The 12,243-nt window shown below is 47.2% G+C and overlaps 1 protein-coding gene across 1 annotated transcript; it reads left to right on the forward strand.

The window, feature by feature from the left end:
• The first annotated feature begins 1,480 nt into the window (after window positions 1-1,480).
• LOC111075828 (loricrin) lies at window positions 1,481-9,839 on the forward strand. The gene is made up of 3 exons (XM_041594533.1): window positions 1,481-1,888; window positions 8,768-8,857; window positions 9,237-9,839. The coding sequence occupies exons 1-3, from the start codon at window positions 1,570-1,572 to the stop codon at window positions 9,752-9,754; spliced, it is 927 nt and encodes a 308-aa protein (XP_041450467.1). The 5' UTR covers window positions 1,481-1,569; the 3' UTR covers window positions 9,755-9,839.
• Window positions 9,840-12,243: the final 2,404 nt, after the last annotated feature.

Here is a 12,243-nt window from a genome sequence, read left to right on the forward strand (position 1 = left end):
TGGTTCCCTCCACGTTTTTTGGCGTCGTCGGCTGTACGTGTCTTGCTCTCTCTGTCTCTCTCTCTCCCTCTCTATCTGTCCCGCTCCGCATGCAAGCGCAACGAAACGAACAAGAAACAGAAAACGTAAACGCGTACGTACACATCTGCATATGTGTGTGTGAGTGCCGCAGCGCAATAGAAAAAATCAAATGAAAAAAACATGAGACCAGAGAGGAGAGCAGCCCGCAACCGAAGTCCCCCAAAAATAATTGTATTTTCATTATTTTTTTTGTGTGGTGCTAAATAAAATACACAAAAATATAAACAAACAAAAGAAGCGTAAAAAGTAAATGAAAAACAACTGTAAAGTAATGGCCATGTGTGTGATGGCCTGGCCCATGTACGTGTGCGTGTGCGAAAATCAATAACAAAAGGCAAAGCACGAAACATACAAGAAACGAGAGAGTGGTGTATGTGTGTGTGTGTGTGTGCGTGAAGGGGATAAAGGGGGATAAAATGAACAAGCAGCCGCCCGTGTGCCCAAGAGCAATGCGTCGCCGGTTCCAGTTCAAATCCGAATCCGAATCTTTGCAACGGCAATATCTGAACATTCGCATTCGCATCGAAACCGATTGAGAAAACAAAACGCTTAACAAAAAAACCCAAACGAAGCCCAAAGAAGGAGGATAGAGCCGAAAGGGAAGAACAACCCCAGAAGAACAATTAGTGAGAGGAGCAACAGCAGCAGCGACGCCAACGCCGACGCCAAAAGTAGGGCGACTTGCGCGCGTAAATTTGGGTCGTCGACTGCAACTGCAGCAGCAGCAGCAGAGGCAACAGCAGCACATCCAGTCAGTGTGCATTCCATTGGCGGATTTCCAGTGTTCCATCGCATCGCCCCCGCAAAGCCCCCTCCCACCACTCTTCAATCAAAATCATCGCAAAATGTCGCTGCAAACGAAACGACAGCACTGTTACTTATGTGACCTGCCCCGCATGCCCTGGGCCATGATCAACGACTTCACGGAGGCGGTGTGCCGCGGCTGCGTCAACTATGAGGGCGCCGACCGGATCGAGGTGGTGCTGGACGCCGCCCGCCAGATGAAGCGCCTCCATCCGAGCAGCAAGCGTGCTCACGAGAACGGCGAAGTGGTCGTCCTCCAGCAGCAACAGCAGCAGCAGCAGACAGTTGCCGGCCTCCAGGTGCCAGGATCGCATCGTGTAGCGCCCAGTAGCAGTGCCGGCGGACCTGGTCCGTCCGGCGCCCCAGGCGGACCCCTCTCGCTGGGTAGCAGCTCTGCGGCAGTGGCTGCAGTCATGCATCATGCCGCCGTGGCGGCCGCCTACCAGATGCCCGTGCCACGGATCGGACCGCCGCCACAGCAGACCACCAGCCTCATGGACTACCCGGTCAAATTGGAGGCGTCGCCGCATGACGGGTCCGGCGGCGTGCGACCTGTTCGCATCTCCCACATGACACCCCACCATATGCCACCCAACTCGGCCCAGAGGGCCGCCTCCGTGGCCCAGCAGCAACAGCAGCAACAACAACAACAACAGCAGCAACAGTCCCGTAGGGGGCGGGGGTATGGCCGGCGGTGGAGCCGGCAATGGACCCACGCTACCACCCGCCCTTTCCGTCAATCTGAAGCGTCCTTCCTCCGAGGATGTGGACGATCAGCAGCAGCCGCATGGCCCCCACGCCGTCGTCCCATCGGATGCGGCTGGTCCACCTGGCGTCAAGAGGAGCGCCATCGACGATCCCAGCGGCGTCCGGCCGCCCCTCACACGCGGAGAATCACTGCCCGCTGCCGTCAGCTACGTACCGGAGCGGCAGCTTAATTTGCGGGACAAGCAGCAGCCGGTGCGGGCGCCCAGCTTCGATGCCTCGACCTTCAAAGCAGGCGGTGAGTACCGTACCACAAAAACAGAAAACAAAAATAAAATGGGTTGAGCAAGAGAGAGAGAGCGAATCTTGTTCCAGTAGGAATGAATGTGCTGGTGGTGCTATCATTACGCCATAGATCGTGTGAGCCGGGGGGAGGCACTTTGTGTGCATGCAGTCTGTGCAGGGAAGAGAGCGCGGAGCAATCGATAAGGTAGGCATGAATCCAGGCCAGAATGTGAAAGCGTGATTTCTGTTGCTGTTGCCATTGCTGTAAGGTGGTGGGAGGAAGAGGGGCGCTTATCGCTTATCGGTGGGGCTCCTTATCGACGCAGGCCGCATGGAACTCGATGAGGAACTGGGCTTAGGGCAGGGCTTCGGTGGTGGGTTGGCTGTGGAGTACGATTGGATGAGGATGGCGGGTGAGCGGCTAGCGGTGTCGTTGCTAGTGTACTTGGCTGATAACCAGGTCCCGGGGAGATTAGATAACGCTGGGGTACGTACCCAGGCAGGCAGGCAGGCCTCTTATCAATCCATCCAGTATGTTTTACGTCTTATCAGAACCCTGGTTCCGCTGCAGTGCGTATGTGTGTGTGTGTGTGTGTGTGTTGGAAGCGCAGGCAGCAGCAGCCAGCTTTTCCAGGCTCTGGGCCACAACAACAGATGTGTGTATGTATCCAATACATACACCTACACACATTAACAGAGAAGCAAAATGCAACCCTCGCCTGGCAATGGGGCTGCAAACCCTTGCCATTGGCATGCGCACTACATAACATGCACACACGTTCACGTACATGTACACACGTACACGTACACGTACGTATTCGTATGCGTCCGGCTCGGCTCCCGCCACAGCTCTAACACACTAATACACGAGCATTGTCACATGCACGTACGTAATCGTAATCGCTCAAAAGGGCGGTCGATGAGACGCTACGCGCAGAATGTAATAAAAACAGAGACGTGCAAAATTCGTCGACGCTGACGTTGCCCCATGTAACTGTGTGTGCCCCCGACAACCACCCCACACCGCCATTCCCAACAATCGGTCTTTCTCTGTCACTGCTTCTTCTTCTTCTTCTCACTTGCTGCTGCTGACCGAAAACCCGTTTCGGCTGCTGGTTTTCTGTCTTCTGTGTGTATCCGCATATATGTACATATAGCTGTATGTGTGTTGTGTGTGTATATATGTATATATTTTTGTTTTTCCTTTTAGTGCGCGCGCAAAACGTCATTAAACTTGTTTTGGTTTTTATTTCGTCTTCGTCTTGTTCGGCGTTTCTGTGCTGTTTTACGCTATGTGCGATAACCGGAGTATAGATAAATTTTTTTTAGTTTGTATACGTACTATGGAACGCGTAAAGGGGGACAGAAGGGGATGGGAATACTGCAGTGACAACAATCACTTAGTAGAAGAACAAAAACCGAGAAAGATGAAGAAAAAAGAGAAACGACAACAACAACAGCTAGAGTAGTCCGAAATGCGGGGGAAAAGGCAGAGCCCGATGCCGTCATCTGCCCTACGCACAGTGGGCCAAGATAGGAAATGATTTGAGAAGAACAAAAATAATTTAAACAACAAATAAAAAAGGTTTCCATTTAAATCTGAAAATCTGTACGCATAACGATACAACAATTTGTATGTCTTTAGTAATTTGTAATTGTTAAAAAGAAACAATACTTGCAGCACTGTCATTTTTTGAGTTTTTTTTTTTTAAATTAGCTTATTACGTATTTACGTTACACTTCTTCCTATGTGTATGTGTGTGTGTGCGTGTTTCATGACCAAAATTCCCTATACGGCTATGTATACGCGTATACATGTACTTGGATGACATGGATGTATACTAAAAATATAACAAAACAATTCCACGGGTACATACAGGAAAAAACTTGTACAACGTGCGCACGCTCGTTTCCAAGCCCCCGCCATCCCCACACCCGCCCATGGGCTCCACCTCCTTTTCGTTTCGGGCTTCTTTCCGACTTCATCTTCATTCAGTGCTTCGTGTATGCTCTCTGTGCATGTGTGTGTATGTATCCCCTCCTAACGAGTTCGAGTGCGTCCAGTGTGTGTGTTTGTGTGTGTACAGTGTACACCGACTGACCATTCCAATGCGTTCGCCAGGAATTTGTCTGTGCATGCCAAGAAGGGGGTTGTGTTTGGGGGTAGAGGAGTCGTAATTAGGCAGGCATGCAATGCTTATGTATGTACATATTTATGTATGTACCTGTGTGTATGTATTCTTTTTCTCTTTCAACAGCATCAAAATCAGTCTGCACAGCGGCGTGCGAAACAGAGATGGCTAGATAGAGCTCAGAGTGGAGTGTAGTGTAGTGGAGTGCATGGCCGCTGTTAACCGTTAAACACGTGAACAAGTCTGAGCCTGATGGGGGGCGGTGCGGCACTACTGCTGCTGATAAGATAGATGCATTATTTCAACTGTTGTTACTGATGGCCTCGCACAGTGGCACCGCAGTCATGCGCCCTTACAACGACTTTCTGTGAATGAAAGCGACAATGATTTTTTTATTATACTCGTACAGTTTTATTTTTATATATGTATGCATCATTCTCCCTGGGGAGAGTGTCAACCGAGTGGCACTTAGCTGTTATAGATAAGCAACTTATCGGGGATGAGATTGCGCCATCGACCTTATCGTTCCATACATACGATACATGTACATATATATGTATTTATGTCTATGTATCTTATCATATCTCAGGGAGCCGACCATGTGGCTAGATAAGCAAAAAAAAAACTGCTCGATAAGGGGCCTAAACCCCATGACATGCGACCAGAAAGGCAAATATTCTAAAGAGCCAGCGGTGCTCTCACGGGAACGTACCGGTACTGATATCATATCATATCATATCATATCACTGATGCTGATAACTAATCGATTACTGATCGATAAGTGGCCCAATAGAACTTTCCATGATTCAGCAGCATTAACAGCCTATGCCGCCACATTCTATTTTACGGAAAACGAATACAAAAATCTCCATGGTAGAGCTTTTTCCCACTACTCTCCCGCAGACTCGAGTCGTGGAGCGATTTTGGAGCTTGACTTTTCTCATGCTCTATCTTTCAGATCATCTCTACTCAAAAAAATCTTTTTCTTGAATATATTGGTGATACGTTGAACCACTCCTGTATATTAGCAACGGATATCGGAGGATTGGTACAGTAGTACAGGGTATACATATACACTCACCACTCCATTACACTTTCGTTTGCTTTCGGCCCGGTTCTATACACACAGCTGTTTTATGTAGTATCTAATCGTGAAGTAGATGGACGAACGGGCCGGTCTGTCCGACGGGGTCTCCCCCATCCACGTCCTCTACTATCTTATCGTCCATGGCCAACTTTGACTGATAGCGAAACCTGGTACCGGGTCGTGTCTTTCCTCTCTGCCTCTCGGTGCCGTTAGTGTTGGTGTTGGACACCATGTGAGACAGAGAAATTTGTTTATTTTTCATTAGATCTCCGTCTGTACTGTATATGATTTTCCTTTGCGTTGCATAAATATTTGTTCTCATATCGATTCGAGGAGCCACTGAGGGTTGGGGCTCTGTTGAAGTGGTTTGGCATTAGGAGAGAGGAAACAAAACCAATCGATGAATCCACTTAAAATAACCCCACTTGGGACAACTTTCCGTTTCATCGTAGCGCTTTCAAGCTACGAATCAAAGTATAGCAGTGTATGTGCCCATGAGACGAATAATTGGAATTGCCCAACGAAATTCAACTCATAAACAATAACATACTTCTCCCATCGGAACACAGAGAAAGAGCTTTGGAGGGGTGTGCTAGTAGGCAGATATCTGGGGGAATGTGCGATGTGTGATGATGAGGTTGTGTGTTCCATTCATATAAACAATATGGTTTCTTTTTATTCCCATACAAAGTTGTATAAATATTGAATAGTTTATACTGTGTGCCCCCGATTCTCCTCCATAGCTCTATCTGACTCTGTAATCCGTAATCCAAGTGTAAACTGTGAATCATTGCTGCTGCGCTGCTCCGCTGCTGGGGCGTAGTGCGAATTTGTCGATCGCGGAATATGGTTCCATAGACAGGCAAAATGTGTGCGTCGTTTCGGGCAGAAAACTAAAACGGATCTATAAATAGAAATCATATTCGATACGGAGAACTGGCATCGCGAAAATGTGTGCTGTTTGTTCTATGCAAATGCATGGGCATGGGCATGGGGTGTGTGGAGTGTGTGGGATTTGGGGGAACTGGGATTCTGCATGGGGTAACAACACTTTTATAAACAGAAGACACACAACCAGAAGCGGCCGAAAGTGAAACGTGATTATTTCTCCAAAGATTGCATACCAATTGGATGCGGACCACTGTGCCGCTGCCGCTGCACGGCCTGGCCTGCCTTCATTCTCGAAACTGTATGTAACATGCGCAGGCATTTTGTCCCTCTCTGGCGTGCACTCTACTATCTGCACATTCTTCTCAATGGGCCATGTGCTGTTCTTCTCTGCTCTCTTCTCTTCATTCTGTCTTGCAAGGAGTTTGTAAATGCGTGAGTGCGAAAGTGATAGATTCGGTCGAGAGAGGAAGCTCCGTTGCATTGATCTCGGTGGCATTTATGGTTGCAGTTGTTGCTTTTCACTCTCTCGCATGCAAAACATAAACAAATGCTATAAATATACCAACGCACGCACACACATTCAGAACACACGATCAGCCACAAACACATGCATACATGTACATATGCGTATGTACGTTCATGCGTACATGTTGGGGCCGGGCCGGGCCAGGCCACACAACATGCACGACGACAATGGGCGACACCCCGAAATTGGCCATGTCGACAACGTCTTTCCCTGCCAATTTTGTAGCCATGTTGCCTTGCCGCTGCCACAGCCACTGCCGCGTAAGAAGTTAAGCCACAGAGCAACAGTTTTTTTTGTCTTTCAAATAAATAATTATAACAGCACTCACAATGCTGTGATCCGCTGGCCATTTCGTATGCAGCCCACTGTGCGGCTGCCGGCCAGGCGGCTCCAACTGACAGCGTCGTCGACATTTGAGCCATGTGCTCGTGCCCGTTGGGCATACAAATTAAAGAGCCCTGCTGCCGTCTCTGCCTTCTTTTTTTCAATATCAAGTAGCAGCAGCAGCAAAAGTAAATTGTGGCTACGCGTGCGCGTGCAATGCATACGAAAAGCGGTAGGAGTCGTGCTAGAGCAGAGCTTAACAGCGCTGCTAACAAGCAGGCAGATGTGGCAGCAGCAGGGGCCTGTTAAAACTTGCACGCTTCGTCGTCATGTCACGACGTGACGAAAAATGAAAACCCAAAGCACAGTCACAGCAAAACTAAAGCAACACTAGCTGAACACTGAAAGACGACTAACTTTAAGGCTCGAGTCTGTTGATACCCTTGATACCCCAAAAACTGTGGGATTATATTCCATAGAAAAAGGCAGACTTGATGATCAAGATCAGTATGAATAATATTTAAATACTTTGTTTTACAAAAGTGTTGTAAAAATCATCATACTTTCTGCAAGGGGTATACATAATATTCGGGCGCGCCTTTGCATGGCAGTGTGTGTGTGTGCGTGTTACTTGTGATACATACACAGTATAGCATGTCATGCATGCAAAATATAAACGCGAAAAGGAGCTGAAAGAAGAAGAAGAAGAACGAGGGAGAAGGAGAAACCGGCTCGGGCCAACAACTGCAATTTGCCGCGTTCTTCCTCTCCCTCTCTCACTTGGTTGCATGTAAACCGCCGCTGTCGCTGTCGCTGCCTCTGTCTCTGCCTCAGCATTGTGATTGTGACGTATTCGCAGCAGCAGCAGCAGAGCCACAACAGAAAGCTTGTTTCGTTTCATTTCGTTTCGTTTCGTTAATGTCGTGTCGTGTCGCGTCGTCTGGGCACATTGCCAACTGAACTGACGTTGACGTTTGCAAAAACGAAGCAAAAGAAGAATGGGCAGAATAAAGAAGGAGGAGAAGAAGAAGAAGCTGCCAAAAGCAGAACAAACAACAAAACAAAACAGACGCACACAAAAAAAAGACCAGCTGGGACTGCGCGGCACAACTGCACAGTGGAACCAGACTGCAAACATCCACACAACACAATGACACGCAATTGTGTGCTGCCATTGTGACGTCATATATCTTGAATGGGGTTGGGGTATTGGGGCTTGCTGGTGAATGAAACTTGTTGTTGTTGCTGATACTGGTGCTGTCGCTGCCAGGTTATATAAAAATATGTCTGTATGTGCCTTTGTATATAGAAATATTTTAGTGCCAAGTTCTAAAATTACATTGCAGAACGCAAGAAAACGCTAACAGAAAACAGCAGTGGTATTCCTGCAAATGTTTTTGCTTTGAAAGTTAATGTCATAAGGAAACCTGATTTGAGGCCGATCCATGATTTATAAGAGTAGTATTTGGGGATCAAAATTTATATTCAGCTTAGTTCTATCCATATATCAGTAAAATAGAAAAACTAACCAGCATACGTGTGCATGTTTCTTCAAATCAGAGAAAGAGAATTTCATTTAATTTTTCATTCATTCGCATGACAAAAAATCGAAAGCAGAAACGGGTGCCAGGCCAGGCCGTCAGTCCGCGAGTCGGCGTGTCCCATTGTTGTCCCATGACCACCACAGTGGGTGTGGACAGGCAACGCACACACATTCACATGCGCATGCAATTACATATAGCGTAGAGGGGCCAAGGCCCCACTGTACAATGGACTTGACTGCTTTGGAAATGAATGAGCACGAAAGTGCTACACCTGTACATCTATATAGACATACACACAAATATACATACAAAAAGAAAACCCCAGTATCTATAATCATCCAGAATATACATTTACCTAATCCAAACACCCATCCGCTGTACATTTCAGAGCACCTGTCCCCGGCCAGTCGACGAAATGGATCTAGCCCGCCCTCGGGACCGCTGCCCCCACGCAGCGTACACTCGCCGAATAGTTCGGGTTAGTTGTTCATTTATCTTATCGAGTAATGTTGTCATGTCATGGCTGTTGAGTGATCCTGTGAGACGACATCAGGCAGAAACGACCGAGGAGGGCTGCCGCATGACACGATAATATATAGAGATGGGACGAATTGAGATGCAAATCAGAAACCAAAAAGTGAACTCCATGGATATTTGTAGCAATTAGTGATCGACTGAGACTAGATCGTTCCAACTTATGTTTATTCCCATATAAAAGCATTTCAGGAATTGGAATTATTTGGATATTGGAATGCAGGGTTTCTTGTTTGTTAGCCAATCACTAGGACAGAACAGAAGCATTGTCATATCTGAAACTAATGTTTAATCCAGTTCCGTCTCTTTTCGTTTTCACACAGGCTCCTCGTCGGGTCGGCGCTCGTCGGGCTCCCGGCACGTGTCCAGCACAACCGTCACAAGCACAGAGGTGGGCGGTGCGAATGCCGGGCAGGCGTCCGTGCCCGGTGGACTTGGCGGCGGAAGTGGCGGCGGTGGAGGAGCCAGCTCTTTGAGCGTACCGGGCGGCGGCAGCAACTCTCAGTTGTCCGGTGGCAGTGCCACACCTGGCAACGGCGGTGGACCCTCATCGATGCCGCCTGGCGCGGGTGCCGGCGACGGAAGCTCGGCCGGGGGCAGCAATGGCGGCTCCGGCATTGGCGGTGGCGGCCCGTCCGGAAGCAATGGCAGCGGAGCAGTGAATCCCGGACCCGGAGCAGCGGCAGTCAGGGCACGCCAGGCATGGGCAGCGGCGGAGGAGCTGGTGCCGGTATCAGTGGGGCGCCGGGCGGCAGTGCAGCATCAAATTCAGCAGCGGCGGCAGCGGCTGCGGCCGCCCAGAATGCCACGCTCAAGTGCACCCTGTGCCAGGAGCGACTAGAGGACACACACTTTGTCCAGTGTCCGTCGGTAAATCATCACAAGTTCTGTTTCCCCTGTAGCCGCGAAAGCATCAAGCGGCAGAATGTGAGTATTTATGAGCTGGTCTCCCTCCACCCTCTTCAAGGAGCTGATTTTTACTGATTCTTTCTCTTCTCTCTCTCTCTCTATTTCAGGGACTTGGCAACGAGGTATACTGTCCTAGCGGGGACCGTTGTCCGCTGGCCAACTCCACCATACCGTGGGCGTTCATGCAGGGCGAGATCACCACCATACTGGGCGAGGAGGTGAAGGTGAAGAAGGAGCGCGAGTCTTAATGTCCGTTTTACTGTAAAAAGCTGCGCAGAGCTTTGGAGCACTTTTGAGAGAGTTGTGTGTGCGTGTGTGTGATCGATATCTCTCCTTCTCTTTATATCTCTCTTTTGCACACTCTTTCGCTAAGACTCTCTCTCTCGGTCTCTCTCCCTCCCTACCCATTGCACACGCCGTCCTCCCGCTGGAGTCCGCTGTGTGGGTATGTGAGGTGAGTGATGGAGAGGAGGCAACATTTTATTTTTGGGCCAACCGCAGCCAGTGACTGCGGCGGCGGTGGTAACGATAACGGTAGGAGAGTAGCCAGCATTAAAAGCTCTCTCTGTCTCCGTCTTTGTCAATGACGGCCGACCGGCCGATCAATCATCAACCAACCATAATTTTGTAGGCGTAAGCAGCATTGATGAACCGCTGGGGGAATGTTCCACCAGAAGATCCCCAAAGAAAATGAAAATGAAAAAATTGAATAAAATCAGAAGCGCAAGCAGAAGTGGAAACGGTAGCGGAAGCGGTAGAACGTGAAACGATAACACCAACAACACCAACAATCAACGATAAGATGAACCATTTTTGTAGCATACTTATGGGTGGACGAAAAGAAATGGAGCTGAGAACGAGGAAAAGCCCCGAGAAGCGAAAGAAAATTTGAAATATTTCGATCACGAAAAGAAGAAAGAAATAAAAACCCTACAACTTATACACTTAAAAAACAGATCATAGAAACAGTAAAACAGAAAAATACACTTGCTAGATATTAGATGATAACTTTCCTTTTTTTGAATACACGTAGATCTACATATAAATACTATACGATAATGATAGATTTTGTTATGTAGGCAGGCTCAATCGAGAGCGATTTCGATCATAAGTTTACCTTTAGTTTGTACTAATTACTTAATTTATTTGACTAGACGTTGCCTAATTTACTTTACACCTTTCCACCGCATGCGAGGTGGGGAGGGGGACAAACCCCAGTAAATATATATTATTATTATTATTTTTTTTTTTTTGTAATATTACTTTAATTCTTTTACACATTTGTACACATACATATATAGGATATTTGATTATTTTTTTTTTTGTATTCTTAACTAATTTAAAATTATGAAAAGAAAAAAAGAAATTGCAACGCATAATGGAGAAAATCGAAATGACGGAAACAAGAAAGAGCAATTATTATTATTGCTAAAGAGAACTGTACATACGTATGCATACACCATAATCGGAATATAAATATAAAAATACTATATTTAATAATATTTAAAAATATATTTGATGTTGAAACCAGAGAAGAAAACACCAGAACCAGAACCAGAGCCACAAACAGAAACAGAAACCATGGGCGCTTGGGCATCTGTCTGTCTGGCCACGAAGTAAAATTTTAAACAAATTTTTTAACTAAGCGAATGCCGTGGAGCGCAGATGAATCAAATCAATCACACACAAATAAGCAGCAGCAGGGCAGTCGAATTTTAGCCATATTTTTGTCGGATCGGAGATGGAAGGCATGCACCGCAATTGCAGTTGCGTTGTTGCCAGACTTCCGCTCAGCCTACCCTACCAGAAGAAGTCTGGCAACATTGTGTGTGCTCCCTTTGGAAAGTATGTATTTCGAAGTTGAATGGGGGTTTTAGCGCTGGCCAAGCGATTGATTAAGCGAATTTTGTAGCTCTATATATGGGAGCCGATAACTGAAAACGCACAGGACCAAACACCTAACCCGAACCACATCGGGTAACATTTCGACCCAAAAATAAATATTTGAAACAGGGTTTAATGAAATGTGTTTTTTGATCAGGTCCAAGTCCGTGTACACGGCCTGCGTTTTGTGTGGGACTGTGCAGTCGATCGCGACTGCACTTTTTTGCAGTCCAAACTAAACTAATTTACACGCATAATAGTACATTAATTAGTACATACGACTAGCGGTTTTTTACTAGCGAATAGCGTACAGCGCACTGCATTGGAGGAAATCGGGAAAACGGGAAAAGAGAACAAGAAGGTGTACTTGTGCCAGGTGAGGAGCCATTCTCTGGAACAGGGTGGATATCCATCAATATACAATTTTCGTGTGCACAAAAAATACATAAATAAACCTACATATAGCGGGAACATTTGCGGTATTCCTGAAAGGTATTTAGATTTACATTGAGCTTAGAAACAAAAGCAATTCCGAGG

Source organism: Drosophila obscura, unplaced genomic scaffold (assembly GCF_018151105.1).
Source record: "Drosophila obscura isolate BZ-5 IFL unplaced genomic scaffold, ASM1815110v1 contig_29, whole genome shotgun sequence".
Classification (NCBI taxonomy): Eukaryota; Metazoa; Arthropoda; class Insecta; order Diptera; family Drosophilidae; genus Drosophila; species Drosophila obscura.

Excerpts from the sequence above, each read along its gene's own strand:
- LOC111075828 (XM_041594533.1), top strand. The coding sequence starts at position 1,570 with ATGGCCGGCGGTGGAGCCGGCAATGGACCCACGCTACCACCCGCCCTT. Across the intron at positions 1,889-8,767 it reads CTCGACCTTCAAAGCAGGCG|AGCACCTGTCCCCGGCCAGT; the intron begins GTGAGTACCGTA and ends TGTACATTTCAG. Across the intron at positions 8,858-9,236 it reads ACACTCGCCGAATAGTTCGG|GCTCCTCGTCGGGTCGGCGC; the intron begins GTTAGTTGTTCA and ends GTTTTCACACAG.